This window comes from Felis catus, chromosome A1 (assembly GCF_018350175.1).
Source record: "Felis catus isolate Fca126 chromosome A1, F.catus_Fca126_mat1.0, whole genome shotgun sequence".
NCBI classification, from domain to species: domain Eukaryota; kingdom Metazoa; phylum Chordata; class Mammalia; order Carnivora; family Felidae; genus Felis; species Felis catus.
The window spans coordinates 47,672,651-47,697,403 of NC_058368.1; the positions used below are offsets into that span (position 1 = coordinate 47,672,651).

At 36.7% G+C, this 24,753-nt stretch overlaps 1 protein-coding gene and 1 pseudogene across 7 annotated transcripts in view; one reads left to right on the forward strand and one right to left on the reverse strand.

Moving 5' to 3' along the window:
* Nucleotides 1–24,103, forward strand: part of PIBF1 (progesterone immunomodulatory binding factor 1) — a 207,355-nt gene extending 183,252 nt beyond the window's left edge. For 3 of the 7 annotated variants that reach the window (XM_045054215.1, XM_045054214.1, XM_023252216.2), the window contains exons 17-18: nt 14,374–14,547; nt 23,808–24,103. In XM_045054215.1, the coding sequence (XP_044910150.1) occupies nt 14,374–14,547; nt 23,808–23,858 (225 nt within the window). In that variant the 3' untranslated portion in view covers nt 23,859–24,103. Of the gene's footprint in view, nt 1–13,922; nt 14,000–14,373; nt 14,548–23,807 lie in introns of those variants that run through there. The other 4 variants (XR_006595569.1, XR_006595574.1, XM_045054219.1 and 1 more) reach the window with 3 other exon arrangements.
* On the reverse strand, nt 17,802–17,950 carry LOC123380973 (annotated as a pseudogene).
* Nucleotides 24,104–24,753: the final 650 nt, after the last annotated feature.

Below are 24,753 nucleotides of genomic sequence, written 5' to 3' on the forward strand. Positions count from 1 at the left end.
AGAGTAGAATCTGGCCAGTGACATGGACTGTCGAGACAAGTCAGACAAAGATAAAAAAGCAACCATCGATTGAATTTACCAAGATGGTACAGCACTTTCAGTGGAGCTAAAAAGCAGACGACAGAGAATTGATGAGTGAGCGGAAGTTGAAAAGTGGGCTGTGGGAAAAATAGACAGCCCTTAAGATATTTAAATCAGAGAATATAGCATGATCAGGCAGGAGGCATGAAGTCGAGTGCTTTTACCTCCCACAGCTAGAGAGTATCCAGTTGTGTTGTTTTTTTTTTTTTTAATATAACTTAATGTCAAATTGGCTAACATACAGTGTATACAGTGTGCTCTTGGTTTTGGGGGTAGATTCCCATGATTCATCACTTGCATACAACACCCAGTGCTCATCCCAACAAGTGCCCTCCTCAATGCCCATCACCCATTTTCCCCTCTCCTCCGCCACCACCACCCCCCCCCCCCCCGCCCATCAACCCTCAGTTTGTTATCTGTATTTAAGAGTATTTTATGGTTTGCCTCCCTCCCTCTCTGTAACTATTTTTTCCCCCTTCTCTCATGGTCTTCTGTTAAGTTTCTCAAGTTCCACATATGAGTGAAAACATATGGTATCTTTCTCGGACTGACTTATTTCACTTAGCATACTACCCTCTAGTTCCATCCATGTTGCTGCAAATGGCATGATTTCATTCTTTCTCATTGCCAAGTAGTATTCCATTGTATATATAAACCACATCTTCTTTATCCATTCATCAGTTGATGGACTTTTAGGCTCTTTCCATAATTCGGCTATTGTTGAAAGTGCTTCTATAAACATTGGGGTACATGATCCCCTATGAATCATCACTCCTGTATCCTTTGGATAAATTCCTAGTAGTGCTTTTGCTGGGTCATAGGGTATTTCTATTTTTAATTTTTTGAGGAACTTCCACACTGCTTTCCAAAGGGCTGCACCAGTTTGCATTCCCATCAATAGTACAAGAGGGTTCCCATTTCTCCACATCCTCACCAGTATCTGTTGTTTCCTGAGTTGTTAATTTTAGCCACTGTGACCAGTGTGAGGTGGTATCTCAGTGTGGTTTTGATTTGTATTTCCCTGATGATGAGTGGCGTTGAGCATCTTTTCATGTGTCTGTTGGCCATCTGGATGTCTTCTTTGGAATAGTGTCTATTCATGTCTTCTGCCCATTTCTTCACTGGATTGTTTGTTTTTTAGGTGTTGAATTTGGTAAGTTCTTTATAGGTTTCGGATACTAGTCCTTTATCCGATATGTCATTTGCAAATATCTTTTCCCATTCTGTTGGTTGCCTTTTAGTTTTGTTGATTGTTTCCTTTGTAGTACAGAAGCTTTTTATCTTGATGAGGTCCCAATAGTTCATTTTTGCTTTTAATTCCCTTGCCTTTGGAGACATGTCGAGCAAGAAATTGCTGTGGCTGAGGTCAAAGAGGTTGTTGCCTGTTTTCTCCTCTAGGAATTTGATTGTTTCCTGTCTCACATTTAGGTCTTTCATCCATTTTGAGTTTATTTTTGTGTATGGTGTAAGAAAGTGGTCTAGTTTCATTCTTGTGCATGTTGCTATCCAGTTCTCCAAGCACCATTTGCTAAAGAGACTGTCTTTTTTTCCATTGGATGAGAGTATCCAGTTTAAATGGGAAGGAGGCACATAGATGTTGCAGATACAAATGAGAAAATAATCAGCTGAGCAAAGTGTTAGGGAAGGAGAAGATCAGAGCACAGTGATGGGATTTAACTTTAGACAGGAGGGCTATACCTTTTCCATTTTGAAGATAGAAATAAAGATTATGTTAAGATAAAAGTGAGTTTGTAGGTTTGGTGGTAAGAATTTAGGTAGTTCCTGTCTAATGGCTATACTATAATGGCAGGAGATGTGCTAATGTCACAGTTTTGAGGAAATAGAATTTTAAAATAGCCACACAGTAAATGAGTGATATATATTATGGAAACATCAAATAATTGCCAAGTTGAAACACCATGTGTTTCTAGTAGTACCACCATTCTATGTAATTTTCTCCAGTAGCATTCAGCATGCTAGGTGTCAACATGGGGAAGATGGACAGGTGGATTGGCCCAGAATTACATTCCACCTTCTCTTAGGTATGCATATTATACATGTTCAGATCTCTTGTTAAATTGTAAGGTTGGAATTACCTTTATATTCTTTATGTCACCTACATTTGGAATACTGTGGAAAAAGCCAAAAGTTAAACAGACAAGATGAGTTCATATCACAGCTTTGCTACTTGACAGCCATGGATTCTTGTGATGATAATTGAACCCCTCTAAACTTAGTTTCCTCGTGTGTGAAAGTAATATCTACTTTGCAGGACTATATGAGAATGAAATACTGTAGTAACATTCCTGGCATGTCACAGGCACATAACTCTATGAAGGTGGTTCCTTTTTCTTTTTCCCTTCTGTTTCAAAATTCAATTCATATGTTATGTATGCTTTGAAGTTCTCTGTAACTTGACAAAGAAAAACTTATCTTTTTTTTCTACCTCTTTCCAATAGTTTTTTAAATATTTCTATTAATGTTCACATCACTATATGTCATAATTATGCATGTGTCTTTCCCAGTAAAGTACTTCATTCTTCCTTGTATATTAGCCTTTTAGCACAGTATTTAGCACATAATAAGTACTCAGTTGAATGTTTGTTATGGCCCTTTACAGTCTTCCACTATAATTGCACTTGAAGCTGTCAAACAGAATAGTCAAATAGACAGCTTTAGAAACTAGCCTTTAATATATCCTCATCCCCTTCCCTCAGATAGTAAAATACACTCTGACAACTGATAACATTTTAACTGAAGAAGTACGGAAGGTCTCTTACACCCAAGAACAATTTCAGAGATTTTTCTGAAAGTAGCCACTAGGAAGTCCTATCTGAAAAGTTTGTCTAGGGGTGCCTGGGTGGCTCAGTCGGTTGAGCGTCTGACTCTTAATTTTGGCTAAGGTCACGATCCTAGGGTCATGGGATCGAGCCCCATGTCATGCTCCGTGCTAAGTGTGGAGCCTGCTTGGGATTCTCTCTCTCCCCCTCTGTGCCTCTCCCCCACCCGCATGCTCTCTGTCTCTCTAAAATAAAATTAAAAAAAAAAAAAAACTTTGAAAAGTTTGTCTACAGTAAAGCTATTCCTAAAACCCTGGATGCAGCAACCTCTATGGGTATCCAGCCTTTAAGGAATGGTATATGTTCATGGGCAGTATCTATTTCCAAGACTTAAGTAAGGTTCTTCTACCCCTTCGCTTAGTGCCTCTACCAATAATATCTTTCAGGGTGTACAGGCATTTCAGTTTGTATTTAACCAGAATTAACCAACCACTCCTTACTACGGTACATAGAATATGCAAAGCCCCATACTTGCCTAAATGTTGTAGTCCCATTAGCCCAGATAACTTACCCCTTACTGCAGTGTGTATCACCTAACAAAAAGAAAACAAACCTGCAGTTAGCCAGGTTTCTTAAAAGTGAAGTCACAGTATAATTATCATTCTTTTATGGTATGTTTATGTTCCCGGATTCTAACTCGTTATGTTCTTTGTGATTTCTCGGAAAGTTTCAGGGACATTTCAGCACCACAAGTGCCCCTTAGGCAATCCACTTCATAAAGGGTTCAAATAAATTACATATTTCTATATGTGTGTCATTCCTTTTGGTTCCTACTTCACTGTTTTGACATTTTCTTAAGAGTACCTTTTTTACATGTTTTTTTATATACTTCTGTAGTTACATTTTACATCATCCTAAAAAAAAAAAAACACCGAGTGCAGAAGTTAATTTTTCTTTAAATGAAAATGCAATTATTTCTCAGATTTATACATTTCTCATCTTAGTGGTACTCTTCCAGTTAAAATTTGATTTGCTGGGTTTAAGTGAGTATTTTAAAGAAAGACAATTATTATAGTGAAAACCTAAAGCACACATACAAAGGAAGTTATATTTTTTCTATAAAGTTTTAGAATGCTTATTTTTTTCATATAAGGGTATGTGAACTCAGGTCCAAGGAAATTCAGGGAGTAAAATATTGCAAAAAATACTCATTGATAATCTCGAATTTACATATACTTTTAAAAGTATGCCAGAACCAAACCTATTACATATCAGTAATAATAATATCTTGAATTTTTATAGCTTCTTTTTACCAAAATGTTTACAACATTTTCAGATTATGTTATACTAATATACATACGGATCAGTTATAGGTTGCTTTCAACCAAGTGTGTTTCGAAATATGAATCAAAGAAAGCAAACGTTTTAAATTATTCCTTCATATTGAGAGACCTGGTCTTTTGCTTGTGCCTTCTAGAATTCAAGAGCACTGGGGCACCTAGGTGGCTCAGTCAGTTAAGTGTCCAACTCTTGACTTCGGCTCAGGTCATAATCTCACATTTCATGAGTTCAAACCCCACATTGGGCTGTGCTGACAGCAAAGAGCCTGCTTGGGATGCTCTCTCTCCCTCTCTCTCTGCCCCTCCACAGCTCTCTCTCTCTCTTTCTAAAAATAAATAAATAAATAAACGTTAAAAAAAATTTTTTTTAATAGAATTCAAGAGCATTGAACTTTTTCCCAAAATAGGTGCTTTTCAGTTGATAATAAGAATGCTTAATATTTGTATATTACTTCAGAGTTTTTTATACTCATTTACTTTATTTAAGCCTCACAGGAACCCTATAATGGTCTTTTACCTATTTCACAGAAATAACAACTGAATCTCAGTTATCCATTTTGTAGAAAGTTAATAACTCTTCTCAGTTTTGAATTACATAAAAGACATGTGAATTTCTTTTAGATTGTACTCTGGTGGACCTCTGTGTTTATGTGGACTTGTACAGAACTCAGTAGAACTAGGTCAAATTATTTTGATTTTTGGGGTGCCTGAGTGGCTCAGTCAGTTGAGTGTCCACCTTTGGCTCAGGTCATGATCTCACGGTTCATGAGTTTGAGCCCCGTGTCGGGCTCTGTGCTGACAGCTCAGAGCCTGTAGCTTGCTTTGGATTCTGTGTCTCCCTCTCTCTCTGCCCCCCCCCACTCATACTCTGTCTGTCTCTCTCTCTCTCTCTCTCAAAAATAAATAAACATTAAATTTTTTTTAATTTATTTTGATTTTCATAAGTATTTTGGCTTTAATCTTTCATCATCTTTAAAATTACAAATATCTTTGTTGTATATTACAAGCAAAACTATGTCTTGTGTGAAGCAATATATCTCATCATAAAAATATTTTATCTGAAAAAAGAAAAATAAATAAAAATATTTTATCTGCGTATATATGTCCTTTTAACTTTTTTCACATCATATTTTCATATCTACTAGGTATCATATAGACCTGTTATTTTCTAGTTTTTTAAATATTTTAGAATGAAATATGTTTTATTTCCACTATATTTCAGAAGTTTGGCATATTTTCTTTTAAATAGTAAGTACATTTCTCTGACCTTTTTTTTAATCAGTAAGGGACAAGTAAATGACCTCCTACTATCATTTCTAACCCTGTGTTTTTATGACTTAGAACTGTAGCAGTTTGTAACAAACCACACAATTCTAGGACATGAGGAGATGCACAAAATGCAAAACTATAAGATAAGTCCCTGGAAATATGTGGTGACCAAGAGATTGTGAACAATGATGTGAGATAATTATGATCATAATCCTGTTAGGTACCATATTAGCACTATTTTGATGTAACTTAACAAGTCACTGATCACATATCAAGGAGCTAACACAAAGAAGACTAAGAATAAAACATTGAGAAAGTATAGGCACTGGAGTGAGCCACACTCGGGAAACCAGCCCTCAAAATAGAGCACAGTGTTTAGAGATTGAAGTCGATGATGGACATCAGCTAGAACATGCATAAAAACCTATCAGATTATACTAAGAGAGTAAAGGCCAGAAACTAGACAGCAACTAGATGAATACTGTTTCAGAGGGAAAGCTGGGCACCAAGAGAGCATGAATACCAGAAAGCAGAGCAGTTAGAAGTCCAAGATGTATAACCCAGCAATCAGACGAGATAAAGGTATGTACAAACCAATCAGCAGAATCAAAGTGCCCATACTTCTGTTGTAAGTTCAACAATGGCAGTGATTTCAACTCAGGGGCCTACTCTACTGTATTAACACTAGCTTCTTCTGCCTGACCTTAAGATTATATCCAAGTTCAGGAAAGAATGTACCAGGTGATTAGTTACATCCCTTAGGCTATGACAGCACAGTAGTCTCTCATTCAAGTAAATACTTGAGCTCTTGCTAAGCTTTCAGTCATAGATAAGGTATGGTTCCAAAAATGTGAATGTCGTCTTAAATACATTAGAATAAGAAGTAGATAAGCCTTACTCTACTCTTCGCTGGCCAAGACTTTTTTCTTTGTTCTGTTCTAGGCCCAAAACTTTTAAATACTAGAAGATAATCTGAGGAAAACAATCAGGATAGTGAAAGAATTCAAGAATTCTTTTTAGTCATAAAAGGGATGAATGAACTGGGGGTATTTACAGAAGAAATGATTCAGAGAGATGTAAGAAATTCAAAGTAAACATGTGAAAGAAGCAGTAATAGACTTGTTATACATGTCTCCAAAGGCTAGAATTAAAACCTAAGGATAGACCTCATAAGGAGACATGTTTTATTTGTTTTCCTTTGCTTTGTTGCTTTGTTGTTGTGTTGTTTTGTTTTGTATAGAGTCTGGGTTAAATAACTTGAAGATCACTTCCAAACCTGAAAGTGTGTGTATCGAAGGCTTTGATAGAAGATAGATGTTCTATTGTGTAAATAATGACAGCTTTGAACCCAGAAAGACCTGCACTCTAGGGAGACGTTAGCCTACAAATGGGAACAAGTATTTTGATGGGAAGACTGAGGGACTGGAAAAGAGGGGTTTGCAGTCGTAGATACTGCTACTGTTCTCTAACAGTTCTGCCATACAAAATCTGCTTTATCTGTTGTTTAGAGTGTAGTGGCATTGGCATTCAAGGTATATTTTAAATTCCTCAAAAATCACATATTAAAAATCTCTCCTGGGGTGCCTGGGTGGCTCAGTCGGTTAAGTATCTGAGTCTTCGGCTCAGGTCATGATCTCACAGTTCTTGAGCTTGAGCCCCGAGTTGGACTCTGTGCTGACAGCACGGAACCTACTTGGGATCCTCTCTCTCCCTCTCTCTTTGCCCCTCTCCTGCTCACATACACATTCTCTCTCTCCCAAAATAAAGAAATAAACTTTAAAAAAAAAAAGAATATTTAAAAAATATCTCCACTGAAGTATTTTCAAGTTGAAATGATTTGAGGTCTGAAATCTGCTTTGAAATGTTTCAAAAAAAACTGGTAAGGGAATAGATAAAACATTGTTGACAGAACAATCTGGCACTTCCTCAAACAACTAAACACAGAAATGTAGAAATACCATATGACCCAGCAATCCACCCCTAGGTATATACCTAGGAGAAATGAAAACAGGTCCACACAAAAACTTGTGCATGAATCTTTATAGCAACATTATTCACAGCAGTCAAAAAGTGGAAACAACCTGGGGCGCCTGGGTGGTTCAGTCGGTTAAGCAGCTGACTTCAGGTCATGATCTCATGGTCCGTGGGTTCGAGCCCCGCATCAGGCTCTGTGCTGACAGCTCAGAGCCTGGAGCCTGTTTCAGATTCTGTGTCTCCCTCTCTCTGACCCTCCCCCGTTCATGCTCTGTCTCTCTCTGTCTCAAAAATAAATAAATGTTAAAAAAAAATTTTTTTTTAAGTGGAAACAACCTAAATGTCCATCTGCTGATGAATGGATAAACAAAATACAGAATAATCAAATAGAGTTTTATTTGGCCATTAGAAGGAATTAAGTAGTGATATGTTACAACATGGATGACCCTTGAAAATGTTATGCTAAATGGAAGAAGCCAGTAACAAAAGATCACATATTTTATGATTCCATTCATATGAAATGTCTAGAACAGGAAAATCTACACAGGCAGAAAAAAGATTAGTGGTTACTTAAGGCTGAGAAGTTGAGAGTAAGGTGGGATAGCAGAGTGATTCCTAAAGGAGTCCAGGTTTCTTTTTGAAGTAAAAGTTTCATAATGGACTATAGTAATAGTGGGTAATCGTAATGTCTGCGAATATACTAAAAAACATTGGATTATATAGTTTAAATGGATGACTATATGGTGGTGAATTGTATCTCATTAAAGCTGTTTGACAAAACAAATCTGGCAAAATGTTTATCATTGGTATAGTTAGCCAATAGAAATTGAGAGCTTCATATGCTCTCGTCTTTGTATGTTTGAAAATTTCCATAATAAAATGTTTTTTAAATACCTTTCAGATGAAATTTAAATATCCAAAATATGTATGTACTTGGTTTAAAATAAGGTTGGTTTTTACCTTGTGTTTACTTCAAGTAGGAAAGATGCACAGAATTATCTGACTTAGTAGCCATGACACATTGTTATTCGTAGGTAAAAACACTTACATTTGACCTCTAGTGGAGCACATACTTTGCATTATACTTGTCAGAGCTATTTTCATCAAGAAATGCCATCTATGTGTCCCCTTGCCAACATCTTTGCAGAGTTTACAACTTTCAGCAATTTATTGGCATCAACTACGCAATTCTGTTAAGCAGCTGCTGTGTAGTTGAGCTGTTTTAATATACCACCACTCTCTGTGCATAGTTTCTACTAAATGGCCGAGATATACGATTCTGGATTTACGAGAGCAGTTTATCACGTTTGTAGAGATTATTTCTGCAGTAACAATCGTCATCGTCCTCATCATCATCATCTAGAAGTTTTATAAGAATGTCCTTGCCCTTAATTCTTCCATTTTGAACACTAATTATTTCACTTCAATGTGGTTTGTATTGTTTCATTTTATTTCAATAGTTTTACCCTAAGTCTCAATTATTCAGCCAGATGCAGTTCTGGAGTTGTTAATTTTAAAGAATGGTTCATTCATTCTGAAGTTACTGTAATTTTTTTATGTATTTGATATACTAGATTGTAACATAAATACTGTTCACTTTTTGGAACTCAGTATAAGAGTATATCAGAATTAATGAATATTATTATAAATCAGACCATGTTATAGATTAGTATTTAAAGGTGTCAAACTAGTGATTTAAGGGAAAGAGGACTGGGGCATGGCACTTTTACAGTATTTTAATTTTTCCATGAACAAGTAATAGCATTTTTAAAAACAGGAATTTTTTAAAACTATTTTGAGAAATGGCTTTCTAAATTAATGGAACATTTGCCCAGAAGAGGCTACACCTGCCAAAATAAGGGACTCTGGATTAGGGCACTCTACGTTTTGTCATTTTGGAGAAGAGCGCCTACTTTCTGCAAGAGGACCTTCAAGTGAAGCTTACTAAACAGTTTCTCTCATCCACATAGAGATTGTACTCAACTGTCTCATTCATATGAGTGAAACAAAAAAAACAAAAAGAAAACTTTTAATGTGGTTCTTTGTTCATAAGTTGGAACACACACCAAAGACTGTCAGAAACGGAAAGAAAATAATTAGCATAAGAGGGGAAAAAATTACAATAAACAGGGGCTCCTGGGTGGCTCAGTTGGTTAAGCGTCAGACTTCAGCCCAGGTCATGATCTCACGATTCATGGGTTTGGGCCCTGTGTTGGGCTCTGTGCTGACAGTCAGAACCTGGAGCCTTCTTTGAAATCTTTGTCTCCCTCTCTCTCTGTCCCTACCCTGCTTGCGCTCTGTCTCTCAAAAATAATATAAAACATTTATTTTAAAAATTTTAATAAAAAAAAATCACAATCAACAGAGAAACTGACCCTTTTCTCCAAAGAAAACAAAAACAAAATTCCATAGCAGAAAAGAACTTACAAAGTAGCTATAATTAGTTTTTTCAGAAAGATTTGAGAAAGTAGTATTTCCATAAAATAGGAAACAGTGAACAAAAAAAAAACAGTGATATTTTCAAAATTGCTAAATTAAAAGTCATGAAATTATTATGAGTAAGTAAAAATGCCAGGACAGGATGTGAGGAAAAGTCAACGAGCTCTCCTAAAATTTAGAAAAAGGAAAAAAGATGGAAACTAGCAGAGAAAAGTTAAACAACATACAATATTCCAGAGAAAGAAAATACCTACAAAGAAATAGGAATCAGCTTGGCATCATAGTTCTCAGAAACTCGACTGTATTTTTTTTTCAATTTTTTAAAATATTTATTATTTTTGCGAGAGAAAGGGAGCAAGTCAGGGAGGGACAGAGAGAGAGGGAGACACAGAATCCAGAGGGGCTCCAGGCTCTGAGCTGTCAGCACAGAGCCCAACACGGGGCCCGAACCCACGAACCGCAAGATTATGACCTGAGCTGAAGTTGGATGCTTAACTGACTGAGGCACCCAGGTGCCCCAGAAACTTGACTTGAGGAAACAAAGAAGTAATACCATGCAAGTCCTAAAGAAAAGTACAATATTTTCTTCCACAGTAACTTCTCAGAAAATTACCAGATTGTGTGCCATCAAATAACAAAGAGAGAGAGAAGTACAAGAAATACTGGAACTTGCCAAGATAAATAATAAAGAAATAAAGTCATAAAAAGAAATTTCAGGATAACAACTGTGCATCAGTCTTAAAAGCAGTCAGTACAAAATTGAGTCCAGTTAATAGCATTATTAAGAAACTAGATAATCTTAGGAAAGATGGAAAAAACGCATATATTGTTTCCATCAATGAGGAAAAAAAATAGAAGGCAGGAACTCTAGAAGAGGGAGGGAAATATCTGTAAAAAACGTCAGAGTCCAAACAGGACAAGTAAATGATATGATTTTGAGCAATAGATGCAGTATAAGAAAAAAGAATTCAGTTGAACATGATACTTGAAACATTCTCCTTTGAACATCAGAGGTTCCCTTCCTGTGGATCTAATCATACGCTCTGCTCTACAGTGAACAGTATTTGTAAATCATTACATAGTAGTACAAATAACCCTACTGACCAGTCAAAAAAGGACAGTTGTAGAGCAGAGAAAAGCAGAATCAAAAGCTAGAGAAATGAAATGCAAAAGTCAAGTCCAAACAATAAGAGCAGAATCTTAAATAGGAGATGGAGCCAGTGATCAGGAGCCAGGCAGGAACATGGTGAGAATCAAACCGGATCAGGAACAAACCAGAAGATCTCAAGGTGACTTCATCTCACCAAAGGATTCTGTTTTGTAGTGACAAGCAAGTTTTCTAGCTCGTGTACGTTATGTTGGTTTGTTTATTTTCGTTTTGTCAGTCTAAGAATTGGAATCTCACAACTATAACCATTTATTTGTAATAGTAACAACCAAATAAGGCATGACAATTTATGCCAAAAATGTAGGTGAAAAATATATTAAAATATTGCCATGGTTAGGAAGACTCAGTATTATATAAGTCCATTCTAAGTTTTTCTTGTAATTTAACATAATTCCACCCCTATTTCTATGAATATAGCCCTAAAAATACTTGAATCATTAAACATTATAACAGTGTGACATGGAGGCATGAATTGACAGACTATTGGTATAGAGTTTAAAACTCCAGAAATAAATCACATACTTATATGAAAATTTAGTATATGATAAAGATAAGCATCTGAAGTGGGTGAACATACAATGTTATTATAGAATAGCTATGGGGGAAAGATGTTGAATCCACACCCTTCACCATAAGCTAGGATAAACTTCAAACAGATTAGAGGTCTAAATGTTTGAAAAGGAAAAGAAAAACCATAAAACTATCTTGAGGAAAATGGGAGAAGAAAACACAGAGAAGGCTGTACAATGAGAGATTGATATATTCAGCTACATCAGAATCAGAAAGTTCTGCATAGCAAAAAAAAAATTTTTTTAAGTGTAAACATAGTCAAATAAAATATAAACAAGGGGGAAGAAAAACTGCCACTCATACTACAAAGGGCTCTAACATATAGAGAGCTCCTTGAAATGCAGAAGAAAATGACCAATCATCTGGGAGAAAAATGGGCCAAGGATATCAATAGAAAAGGAAATATCTTTAAATATAGGAGAAGCTGCTTAACCTCCCAACAGAAGAAATGCTAAATAAACACATTCACTTATCCGACTGGCAAATATCCAAAAAAGTAACACAAGCGTAGATATTATCAATTAGGAAACTGAAGTTCATTGAACAGAATGAACAGATTGCCTAAATTTACATAGTTAATAACAGAGTCAGGAATAGATGTGTCTTTGACTTCTAACCTAACTAAAATATTTCCAGTACATGTGCTTGCTTTTCTATGTGTTCAGTAGATGATGTTATTCTAGATCGTATGTGATGTTAAAGTGGAATTTTCTTTCCCCAAATTTACCATTGGTATAAAAGGGGGTGGATCATTTATGACCAAGCATAATAAAACTGAACAAAATTTTTCTACATGTTCTTTTGGTATCCATTGTAGCTATATCATCTTAATAGGATTTTTACAGAACTGTGTTGCTTAAAGAGTGTTCTTTATCTAGATTTCAGAAACCATGCTAACATTGTTTAATGCAATCAGATGAACAAAGGTAGACTATGACAGCACCATAAATTGAATGGTCCTTGTGTGGATAAAGCAACGACATATGATTTCCCTTCTGTCTCTTGACCAGCATCAGGAATGAGCTGCTTCCTGTAACTGCTCCTATACCCGCAGCAGAAGGAAGCCCAAGAGAAACCAAATTATGGCTCCTCTAGGGCACCTAGGAGCCAAAGCCCTCTGCCTAGTGTATCTGCAACTCCTTCCTGTTCTCCCTCCTCATCCTCGTTGCCCTCCCTGTCCCCTTCCCCAGCAAATATGAATGATCCTCTTTACTGTGTTAATCTGGAGACTAGTAGTAGGCTGTATTAAAGCTTATTTTTTCCTATTATTTTACCTTCATGCTATGATACAAAAGTTATGGCAAGTAAATTTAGGTTCTTTCAGATAGAAAGTTTTCCTTTGATAGGCTGAGAGTCTATCATCTCCCCTTTCCCTTCTACTTACCATGGAAAGTAGAACACGAGCTAAAATCTACCATAATACCAGACATGTTTAACATCAAATCAGTGATTAGGTACTTCACTCTAGGGAACATATAAATGAAATAATCTTGAAAGCAAAAAGAGCCCTCCAAAGGCTCAAATAATATTCTATCAGATTGGCAGTGTCTGAAGGTATACACATTTCATGTGCAGCGGCCAAGCCAACCCCAGTACTGCAGAAAGGAGAAAAAGGATTCTGGCACCATTTCTTCCAGCTCCTCTGTTGGCCCTAAGATTTATTAAGGCTCGGTGGCTTGAACTCAACAGCTATGTTTTAAAATACTCACTCAAGCTAGATGGTTCTAAATAGAACTAATGACAGCAAGGGGGGGGGAAAGGCCTGTAGGAACTTGCTCTGACACAGAGCTGATGTCTATAAACAGATTAGTAGAAGGGAGCAGAACATCTCTCTACCTCCATAACTCTTATGTCTTGGCATGAAAATGAAATAAAATAATAGGAAAAAATTATTTCCAGCACAGCCCACCATTATTCTACGGAAGTAAGGTAAAGAAAAGTTTAGTCTGTCCTCCAAATGCTTGTGTTTCATTGAATGAATTTAGTAATTAATCATAAATATCCACTAATTAGTGTTAGATGCTGAAGGTTTGAGTGTGGGGAGAAATAAAAGACAAAATAGACTTGGAAGAGGAAATGACTGAAAATTGTGATCTGTGCTCTTATTTAAGAGGTCCAGCATAATTAATTCATAGTTCAAGCAGCCACTGCTAAAGCCAACCCCAGTTTTCATTTGTAAAAGAAGAGGGAATGGTACAGTTTAAAAAATCCTGAAATTGTATGGAACTTAAGGTTTGAACTGGTGATTAGTAGGCAAGAAAAAAGTTTTGCATTCTTTTTCCTTTACCTTCTTCATATAAGGCATCAAAAGGAAATGGGATAATTGAAGAGGCAGAAGAGAAAAACTTAAGTACCTAACTCATCTACTCACCAAACAGGTATAGAAAAACTGCAGTGGAACATGGCAATGTAAGCGGTTCCCAAATTTGTCTGTTAGAATCACTTGGAGAGCTTTAGAAAATTCCAAAGCTGAGGCCATATCCCAGCCCAGTTACTCACAATCTCTGGGGGAGTGGGGCACAGGACTCAGTAGTTTTTGAAGTGCCACAGGTGATTCCAATATGCAGAAATATCAGGAACCCACTAGAGTATGGAATTACCGATTTATCACTTACTATACTAAAAATATTGATACTAATCGATTATTATGTGCATCATTGTACATGGGCATGTTATGTTTTAACATCAGTCATGATTAGTCTGCCTGCTAAAATCATTCTTGCCATTATGTTCTATCTTCATTTATCAACAGGAATTGGCGGCAATGAAACAGATTGTCACCAATATGCGCAGTAAGCGTTCTGAGGACCAGTTACTTCTTACTAAAACAGAAGCAAAAAATATGACAGAAGATCATAAATCAAAGATTTTAAATGTGCCTAGAGAACATGAAGACAATATATTTATACCCAAACCAACACTCTTTGTAAGTACAATCGAAATTTTAATATCTCTGATTTTCATAAATATATTTTAAATTTCTTGCCTCTTATTCATATTGGTTTTAAACTACTTTTAATCGTTTTATTAAAAGGCCTCGAGAGAGCTGTATTAATCCCACTTCTGAATGTATGTGTTACCTACCTTACAGCTGATAGTGGGGTTTTATATTTTTAGTTAATATATTAGACTTGCCCAGAAATTAGCCTTAATGTAGCATTTACCTCCTTCAGCCTCCAGGACTTCTAGGGGAATCAGGAAGACATTTTGTATAATTTTTTAATTTATTTAAGAATAAAAAGGAATGCAGAATATCACCTGCCCCCTCTTATTTGTAAATTAGTATATTTTGCTCTAAGAGGTTCTTCGTAAAGTATAAAACCAATCATATTAATATAAACTGAAATACATTATTAGGTAGAAATGTACAGGCACAGAAATCGTTCAGAGAACAAAAAATCAGAAAACTTTGGATTGATAATACAGAAAATACTGAAAATGGTGTTTTAACAAATAAAAATAAGAATAAAAAGACAACAGAATCAAACAGGATTAACATTATTAAATATTACACTTCAATATCGTTTCCCATCCTTTAATTTCTCAGAAGAAATGTGATTTTTACCATCGGAACAGAAACTAAAAACCAGACAGATTTCTGTATGATATTCTGATTTAGTGAGTCCCCAGAATTTCATTTTTTAAAACTTAAAACTAGATGATTGTAAGAATTAGTCAAGTGTAGGAGTTTCTGATCTAAGCTACTTCTGTATACATTCAGATAATGCTCAAGATCAATGAGATATGGTGATTACTTGGTGCAACATCCTTTTAAAAAAAAATGACAGTTACAATTTAGATAAAATAAGGGATAATAACTGTAAGGATTCATGTGGCAGTAATGGAGGCTGTGCTAACAGGAGAGAGAAAACAGGAAGCCTAGATTGACCAGCCAGGAAACGAGACAGCTATACGGATTTCCGGATTTCCGCAGCTGTGTCCTGGGATCTTTTCCTCTGGTAGCACACCAGCTTCTCTTTGTTTCTCTCCCAATTTCTGCTTACTCATAGTTTCCACTTCCTCATCAACTTGCACTTGGCCCCTTGTCTTGAGACATGTTTCCTTCTCAGATCTACTCTGTTATAACCTAGTTCTCTCTGTAAGTTCCAAAAACAAGAATCTGATTGGTGCAACTTATTTTTGTTGGGTAATACCCCTTTGTGGTGAGACTTGTTAAGGTTATTAGTCAGCCTATTGAATGGCCACTCGTACTAGTGAGCAGGGATCACATGGTACCAAATAAAGCTGCCTACAGCTATTTATTCCAAAGCACCGTGGCTCCGAAAGTGGGCTAAGATTATGGCAGACGATATGATATGTCTATTATATTATAATCTATAAGAAAAGAACAAACTGACTGCATAGATGTTGATGGGAAAAGTAAGGTCAGATGAAAACCACGAGGTACAGCCAAATAGTTAAAGCCTATCACGCCCTCTGATCTGCTTTTCTGACCCTTCTCTGTTCCAAGCAATGAACTATTCCTTCTAACCCTGATCTCCTATATTTCTCACTTTGGATGATAACTGATTCTGATATCTTGACTGTACCCAGTGTATAATTAACAGTAAAATTTCTCCAGTACCTCAAAATAAGGTTATGCAAGAGAACAAAATTAAGAAGATTCAAAATATAAAGTATTAATTGGGTGAGTTTTATTTCCTTCTTTTTCCCTATCTGTGTTTTCTAGGGGGGTTATGATAAACTTAATTTCTTTTATAATAAGGGAAAAATTGCCAGAAGTATAGCTCAGGGGCACCTGGCTGGCTCAGCCCATAGAGCATATAACTCTTGATCTCAGGGCCATGAGTTTAAAACAAAAACAAAAACAAGGTATGACCTCAGCTATACCCTAATGAAAACTGAAAGCTAATACTATAAACCAGTCACATCAAGGCCTTGTGCTAATGCAAAATTGTTCATGTGAATTGACTGGGTAACTGGGAGCAAACCATTTAAACACTCTGAGCTGGTTCTTGTCTGTAAAATTAGGGAGGAGATCATACAAGATGAAGTCTGGACATTTTTTTTTTAATGTTTATTTATTTTGAGAGAGAGAGAATGTGAACAGGGGAGAGGGGCAGAGAGAGAGGGAGAGAGAGAATTTTAACCAGGCTCCATACCCAGTGTGGAGCCTGACATGGGGCTCAAACTCACACACCGTGAGATCTTGACCTGAGCCAAAACCAGGAGTCAGACACTGAACCAACTAAGCCACTTGGGCACCCCTGGACATCTTGTATACCAACATGCTATGATTCCTTTTTGGCATTATAATTTTTACAGTTGCTATTTGAATATTTTTAATTTTCCATACCAATATTTTTCTTGTATCTTCTCTGATATTGTTAATAAGGAATTTATGATGCAAATATTTGAAAATAAGTTTTAATTATTTAATAATCTTAGTTTTATAGTAAAAATGGAAATGTTTCTTTCTTTTAATGTTTACTTATTTAATTTGATAGAGAATATGCACACACACACGGGAGGGGCAAAGAGGAAATCCCAGGCAGGCTCTGCGTGGAGCTGACGTGGGACTCGATCTCACATACTGTAAGATCATGACCTGAGCTGAAATCAAGAGTCGGATGCTTACCTGACTGAGCCACCCAAGCGGCCCATAAAATTGGAAACATTTCTTTTTTCTTTTTTAATTTTTTTTAATGTTTATTTATTTTTGACAGAGAGACACAGTGTGAGCGGGGGAGGGGCAGAGAGAGAGGGAGACACAGAATCTGAAGCAGGCTCCAGGCTCTAGGCTCTGAGCTGTCCACACAGAGCCCAAAGTGTGGCTCGAACTCATGAACCATGAGATCATGACCTGAGCCGAAGTAGGACACTTGACTGACTGAGCCATCCAGGTGTCCTCAAAAATGGAAACATTTCTAACTTGCTTCTAGATCCTTTGGCTGAAATTATTTGCTATTGGTATTTTTCCCTGATACCAGATTTAATGCTGGATAGATGGATGGATGTGTGTTCATACACGCATATTTTTGTATGAGGAAAACACACAAAACTACTTTTGCCTGGGCAATGGGGTGGAGGTACAGCTGTGATACAGAAGAGAAGGAAGAATAAGAGCTTGCAACATTTTTCTTTATATGCTATTATATTCAAATGAATGTTTTGCAGTGCTCACGTGATACATAAGAAGACAGCCCCAAAAGGTGCATTTTATGGACAAGTGCTGGCCATCGAAATCGCAGATATGGCAAAGTTGTTTTTCAGGCATTTGATGCACTAACAAAGACTAGACTGAACCACAGAATGTAAATGCTTTAAGGATAGTACACTTGATCTTAGCCAAAAGGCCGAGAAGCAATAAATGCTTTAAGGATAGGAGCTGTGTTTCCATTTCCTTGCACAGCTCATGAACAGAGCTGATACTCTCAAATATTTGCTCGTTGAGGACTTAAAAAAAAAAAAAAAAAAAAAAAAAACGGTTATGTGCCTTCCTGATTTACTTATCTTCTTTGCTGTTAAAACTCTACTGGGTGGGAAACTTCAGTGTTAAAACTAAAAGGACAGGGAGAGTGAAAGAGGCAGCTCCCAAGTCTGTGGTTAGTCCCCACACTGTGGTTAGTGCCACTTCTGCAACAGGCGGCACCATTTCAGTCCCTGTCATTCACAAACACCCCATTCATTCCCACTAATCATCTACTTTCTCTCTCAATGTAGCTTTTAGCTGTGCTACCCCTTTTCTCTAGCCTTACCTATCTCCTTTCTAGAAGAAAACTGGAGCTATTCTAATCCTCTTTGAAGCAACTTTCTTTTTTCCTTCCAGAGACGCACGGGACTACCTTTTGCTAGTTTTCTGCTACCGTCCTTTTCCAAACCAGCATCTTTACTCAGGATTCATATCATTGTCACTATTTTCTCAATAAAAATGCAGATATGAGCAATCCTGTTCTTAGTCTTTTCTCCACACAGATTGTAAGCATTGAAACAATAAAGAGCCTTAGGCTCTAGGGAGGGCAGGGAACATAATAAGAATGGGTAGCACCAGGGGCACCTGGGTGGCTCAGTCAGTTAAGCGTCCGACTTTGGCTCAGTTTATGATCTCACGGTTCATGAGTTTGAGTCCCACATCAGGCTCTGCACTGATAGTTTGGAACCTGACTGGGATTCTCTCTCCTTCTCTGTGCCCCTCCCCCACTCACTCTCTATTTCTCTCTTTCTGTCTCTCTCAAAATAAATAAATAACTTTAAAAAAAAATGGGTAGCACCAGTACATAGTGTATGAAGTTTCCAAATTATGAGTTTGTGGTAGGGTTCAGATCTTAACTTAGATCGGTTATCTAAATGGCTAGCAGCTGCTGAATGGTAAGGTAAGTTTATGTAATTTATACATAATGCTTATATGAGCCCATGACTCTCTCCATAGAAGTGATTTAGAAGGCTACACGTGGTCACCTGGAAGACAAAAAAAAATGTTCGAATAAGTACAATTCAGTTCAACAAGTTCATCCTGACTATATTCAAGAACCCATGCTTACCATTATAGAAGATTTGATCATTTTGATATAGATGAAATCGGGTGGACTACTTTAAAGTAAAGAAAATACTAAGTTCTATGGGAATTTAAAAAAAGAATAGATACTGTGATGTTGATGGGTTCCCGCAGAAAGTATTTGAGGTTGGCCTCGAAGAATGTCTAAGATTTTGACAGGTGACAGGTAGGGTTAGAGAGAAAAATTCCAAAGGCAGAAGAAGTACAGTATTGGCAAAGTATTTTCAAATTTGTGCTCCTTTCCATATTTAATATTAAGATGTCTAATACGTGTTTTTTTATACCTTGACTTTATTCCTTTCTTACTACATTCTTGTCCCTCACTTCAGTCACTTCATGATCCATTAACACTTTCCTTAGGACAAAGAGAAATAAAAGTAGATAGGATATACCTAGAGTAGTCAGAGTCATAGAGGCAGAAAGGGGAACGGTGGCTGCCAGGGACTGGGGGAAGTGAGGAGTTATTGTTTAATGGGGACAGAGTTTCAGTTACACAAGGTGAATGGATGGTGGTGATAGTCACACAACAACATGAATATACTTAATACTACTGACCTGTACGCTTAAAAATGATAACGATGTTATGTGTATTTTGCCACAGTTTAAAATTGTTTCTAGGTATATAGGTTTTAAAAACAATTTTTCTCCTCATTCATCAAAAGTGAGTTTAGCAGTTATTTATAAAATAGTAATTGAGTGAATGCAACATTTACATTTCAAAAAATATAACTTTTGGGATCATCTGACTGGCTCAGTCAATAGAGTGTGCGACCCTTGATGTCAGGGTCATGAGTTCAAACCCCACACTGGGCATGGAGCCTACGTAATCAAAAAAATTAAAAAGTAACTTTTTGATTCTAACATTGTGAATTCTAATGGCGGCTTCTTCCTGTTGTACTTTAGCTGGTAAGGTAATTTTGAAGTAAGGAATTTCTTTGTGAACATGGAAGGAGGGTGGTGAAGGTTGAACGATCTGGGGAATCTCTCATTTGGTTGGTAAGAAAGCCGGGTCCGCTGCCTAGATAGACTCACTTAAGTTGGGCCCTGCCTGTGAAGACTCTAAATATTTATTTCTGTGATTCCAAGATTATATCTTTTTTGGAAAACAAAGTAATGATATGTAATAGACATCATCTTTTTTTTTTTTTCCTTTAGAAAAGTGGCACTGGTTGAGCACTAATGGATTCTTAGTTTCTAGCTCTTTTTCTAGATTCCAGGAATAATCTACCAGGTGTATTATGCCTGCATTATCATCATTCTTTCTTATTTTAAATACTTTCTCAATATGTTGTAATCTCCAAGTAACATACTAATTTTTTTGAGATAGCATGAGCAGCAGAGGAGCAGAGAGAGAGAGACTCCCAAGCAGGTTCCACACTGTCTGTGCAGAGCACAGATGCAAGGCTTGAACTCACCAACCATGAGGTCATGACCTGAGCTGAAATCAAGAGTCAGACTTTTAATCTGCTTAATAGACTGAGCCACCCAAGCCCCCCAGAGTAATATACTGATGTTTTAGTTGACTGCTTCTCCGTGACAATAGGTGCCTATCTTATCAGTTATTTATCTCCAGAATCACATTGTAGTGGTAGATTACTCCTGATAAGTTTCCAGTTCATCCTGTCATTTGTGTGTAGCACAGCCCTCTGAGCTCTCCCTACATCTGGAGTACAGCTTACTTTAGCGTTTGTTAACACTCATAATCCAAAATTTCCATTGATTTGTATGGTTTCTTTATAAAATTGCAAATATAATTAGCCTAAACCAGCACATAAGAATTAAAGCTGTGTTCCATATACACATATAAAAAAGATTTCATGTAATGGAAACTGTGAGAGATCAAATATCTCGAAAGTCAGTTTATAAAGAGGAAAAGCCACTAATGCCTGGAAAGAGGTACATTTGATTATGGCAAATCTACTTCATTAGCACATCTGTTAAAAGGAGGTACTGATGGGGAGGGGATGGAAGGGACTTAGTCTGCAGTGGACCAGACAGATAAATGGAGTCAGGAAAAACTGTCTACTACTGAAATTCTTATATTGTCCTTTTTGGGTCTTAAGATTCCTTTTCAATATCAAGAGTTTTATTTACTTTCTTCCCATACACACATAGTAGTAATATTTTTTGTATCATTTGATTGAAAAAAACACAGGTGTACAAATTATCTACCCTTTGCTATAAGCTGTAGCTTAGTCTACAGAAGCCGCTTAGAGATTTTTTTTTTTTGTCAAGGAGCCACAGTTAAAAACAAAACAAAACAGTTCACATTGTGACTTAGTGACCGTCACACACTTTGTCAAAACAGAATTTGCCCCAGCTGTGGCACGTACTCTGACCTTTTCTATTCTAGTCTGTTGGGGTTTTTTTAAGTGGATTTTATTTTTGCATATCTGAATTCCTGCTGTAAAGCATTTAAAGCTAAATGAGGTTTTTAAAATATTTTTAATTTTTTAATTTTTCTCTTTCTTGAGAGTGAGAGGGGGCACAAGTGAGCAAGGGGCAGAGAAAGAGAGAATCCCAGAAGGGGCAGAAAGAGAGGAAGAGAGAGAGAGAAACGGGGCTCACCCAGTGTGGGACTTGAACTCACAAACTGTGAGATCATGCCCTGAGCCTAAGTCAGACGCTTAATCGACTGAGCCACCCCAGTGCTCCAACAATTGTATTTCTTATTACCAGTTAATAAACTAGCATTCTGATTCTTTTGGATTTAGTTGGCATCTGCCACATTTTTTTTTTTTGCTTTTGCTTTTAAAGATCTTATTTTTTTTAAAGTAATCTCTACACCCAACATGTGTCTTGAACTCTCAACCCTGACATCAGGAGTCACATGCTCTACCAACTGAACTCACCAGGTACCCCAGCCTCTGCCACTTTTTAAAATCTCTTAGCAGATAGCACCTGCCCTTCCCTATGATTTCCTGATTTGGCCATGGAAGCTTCTTTCACCTTTTTTTTTAAATATTGTGCATTGTATTCTTCTTTTTTTCTTTTGATTTTTTTATTTATTTATTTTTGAAAGAGAGAGCATGCAAGAGAGCTGGAGAGGGGCAGAGAAAGAGGGGGACAGAGGATCCGAAGTTGGCTATTTGAAGTTGGCTCTTTGCTGAGAGCAGAGAGCCCAATGTGGGCTCGAACTCGAGGACTGGAGATCATGACCGGAGCCAACATCAGATACTTAGATACTTAACCAACTGAGCCATCCAAGATCCCCTTATTCTTTTTTTTTTTTTTTTTTTTTTTAGTAGGCTCCATGGCCAACGTGGGGCTTGAACTCAAGACCCTGAGATCAAGAGTTACATGCCCTACCAACTGAGCCAGCCAGGAACCCCTCTTTCACCTTTAGTACTAAGGACTTTGAACTTTGTTTTAATGAAGGAAATACTGAAGTGTTTTAATACAGATTTACATTTTAGAAAGCTAAGGTTAGAAGGATTGTGGACAATTAATTGAACACAAGAGAGAGCCAAATCAGAATTAGGAGGTCATACAGGAATTAAGCTAGAAACAATGACGGCCCAGTGAGGTCAAGAAAGGAACAGAATAAGTTAAAAAGGTATTCAATAAAAGTTAAGTTTTAGCCTGTTTATAATGGGTGTAGTCAGTGAAAAGGAGAAATCTAGGATGAAGAAGAATCAAATATTTCTGGTTTCAATGATTGAGCAAAGTATGATACTGTTCACCAAGACAGAGACGATGGAGGGATGGGGGAGTTCATTTTGACAGACTGAATTTTAGTCACCTGTAGGAACCATCCTGTGAAAGTATCTATAGCTCATTAGAGCCACAGTGTAAAACGGGGGTGGAGGAGGGTCCACCGATTTATTTGGTGGTCATTGAACCTGGCCAATGGCATAGATAAGGTCAAGAGGAGTTGATCATTGATGTCACTTCCAACATTGTGTACATCTGCTATGGAACATAAAACAATATAAAAAAGATAAAATCATAAGCTATCATACTAATCTATGTGCCTACACATATGTATACATATATGTATCTATATTTAGGAATATGGTCCTTCTTACTTTGAAGCAGATCTAAGTGGGAAAGAAGTACACTGTATACTTATTGTAATATTGTATAAAATAGGATGTTTTGATCGGAATCAGTGCCTTATGTATACAGGGTTCTGAGTGCTTTATTCTGTAATGGTCAACCTCCCTTGCTTTTTTGTTACTACTCTGTACAGCCAGACGCTTTTTAGTGAAACAATTGAGCAGTAAAGCTTAAGAAGTACTCTGGCAAATACTTTGCAATTCAGAAGCTCAAAGTACAGTGATTTGGCCCCACTAATCCTTCAGTAAATATCCATTGAGTGGATAAATATCCATATATAGATGCATAAGACAAACGAAAAGAGCCATGTCCTTGATTTTTTGTAATTCTCTTTGAAAATAAAATCAATTCATAAATACTTACCTATGTGTGTGTTATGTACAAGCCTTGAGCCAGAAAACACAGATGTGTGTTTTTTCTACAGACCTACCAGATGAGAAATTATTTCTGAACCTTTGCCTTTGAGTATCCTTCCGAATTAAGAAAAGCAATTATTTCCTGCAATTTTACACACAAAGCCCCAGTATATATAGGTACTTGGTTCTCTGAATGGCCTCTCTTATTTTCCTTATAAGCATTTTACTTGATTTTTGTTTTTTTGTTTTTAACAGACCAAAAAAGAAGCACCTGAGTGGTCTAAGAAACAAAAGATGAAGACCTAGTGTTTTGGATGGATTTGCTGTATCATTATTTACTCCTGAAGTTCTTTCTCTGATGAGCAAAAAGTTTATCTTAATCATGGACTTGACATTTTTTTTTTAAATAACCAAAGCTTATTTTAACCAAATGTTAAATTAAGAGATTTCAGCCTAAGAATCAAAATGTATAACGTGCAGACAGTAGTCCACTTTGTATTTGGTTTTATCTATTGTGTTACAAAATAAATATCATATACTCTTATGATTTACATTTTGGAGCTTTTTTCTAAGTATATAAATACTAGGCTTAAATGTCGTAACACAAATACCAAGACACATTACGTTTTTAAAATTAAGAATCATTTGTGAAATCTATTAGAAGACACTTCAAATGCCCAGTGACGGTGGTCAAATATCATGTAGGCGAATATGAATTGCCGACTATTTCTTTGGGCTCTGTTTTTCCTTATAATATGATCATTAATCAATAAAGTCTAGTAGAAAATCTGTTACTCCGTTGGTCATAAAGAATTTGGTAGAAAGTCTCTTGGTACATTGGTCTAAACAGTGCTGATTCAGATGCAGTATGGACCCAATTTCTAGTCAGTGAGTAAAAAAAATGAATAATACTTTCTCTTTTTCTTGATACAAAATATGTCCCATTTCTCATTCAAGAGATAAAACGTAAAGAAGGGGAAGGAGGGAAATAGAGAAAGAAAAGAAAAATATGTTTTTATAAATCAGGTTTTCTCAACCAGTGTTGAACATAGTGGCTGGATAATTCTTCGTTCCTGGTGGAGTTGGTGGGGGCAGTTCTCTGCATTGTGAGATGTTCAGCAGCATCTCTGGCCTCCGCCACTAGATGACAGTAGCACCACCACCCCCAGTTGTGTTAAGCAGAACCGTCTCTGTCCTCGGG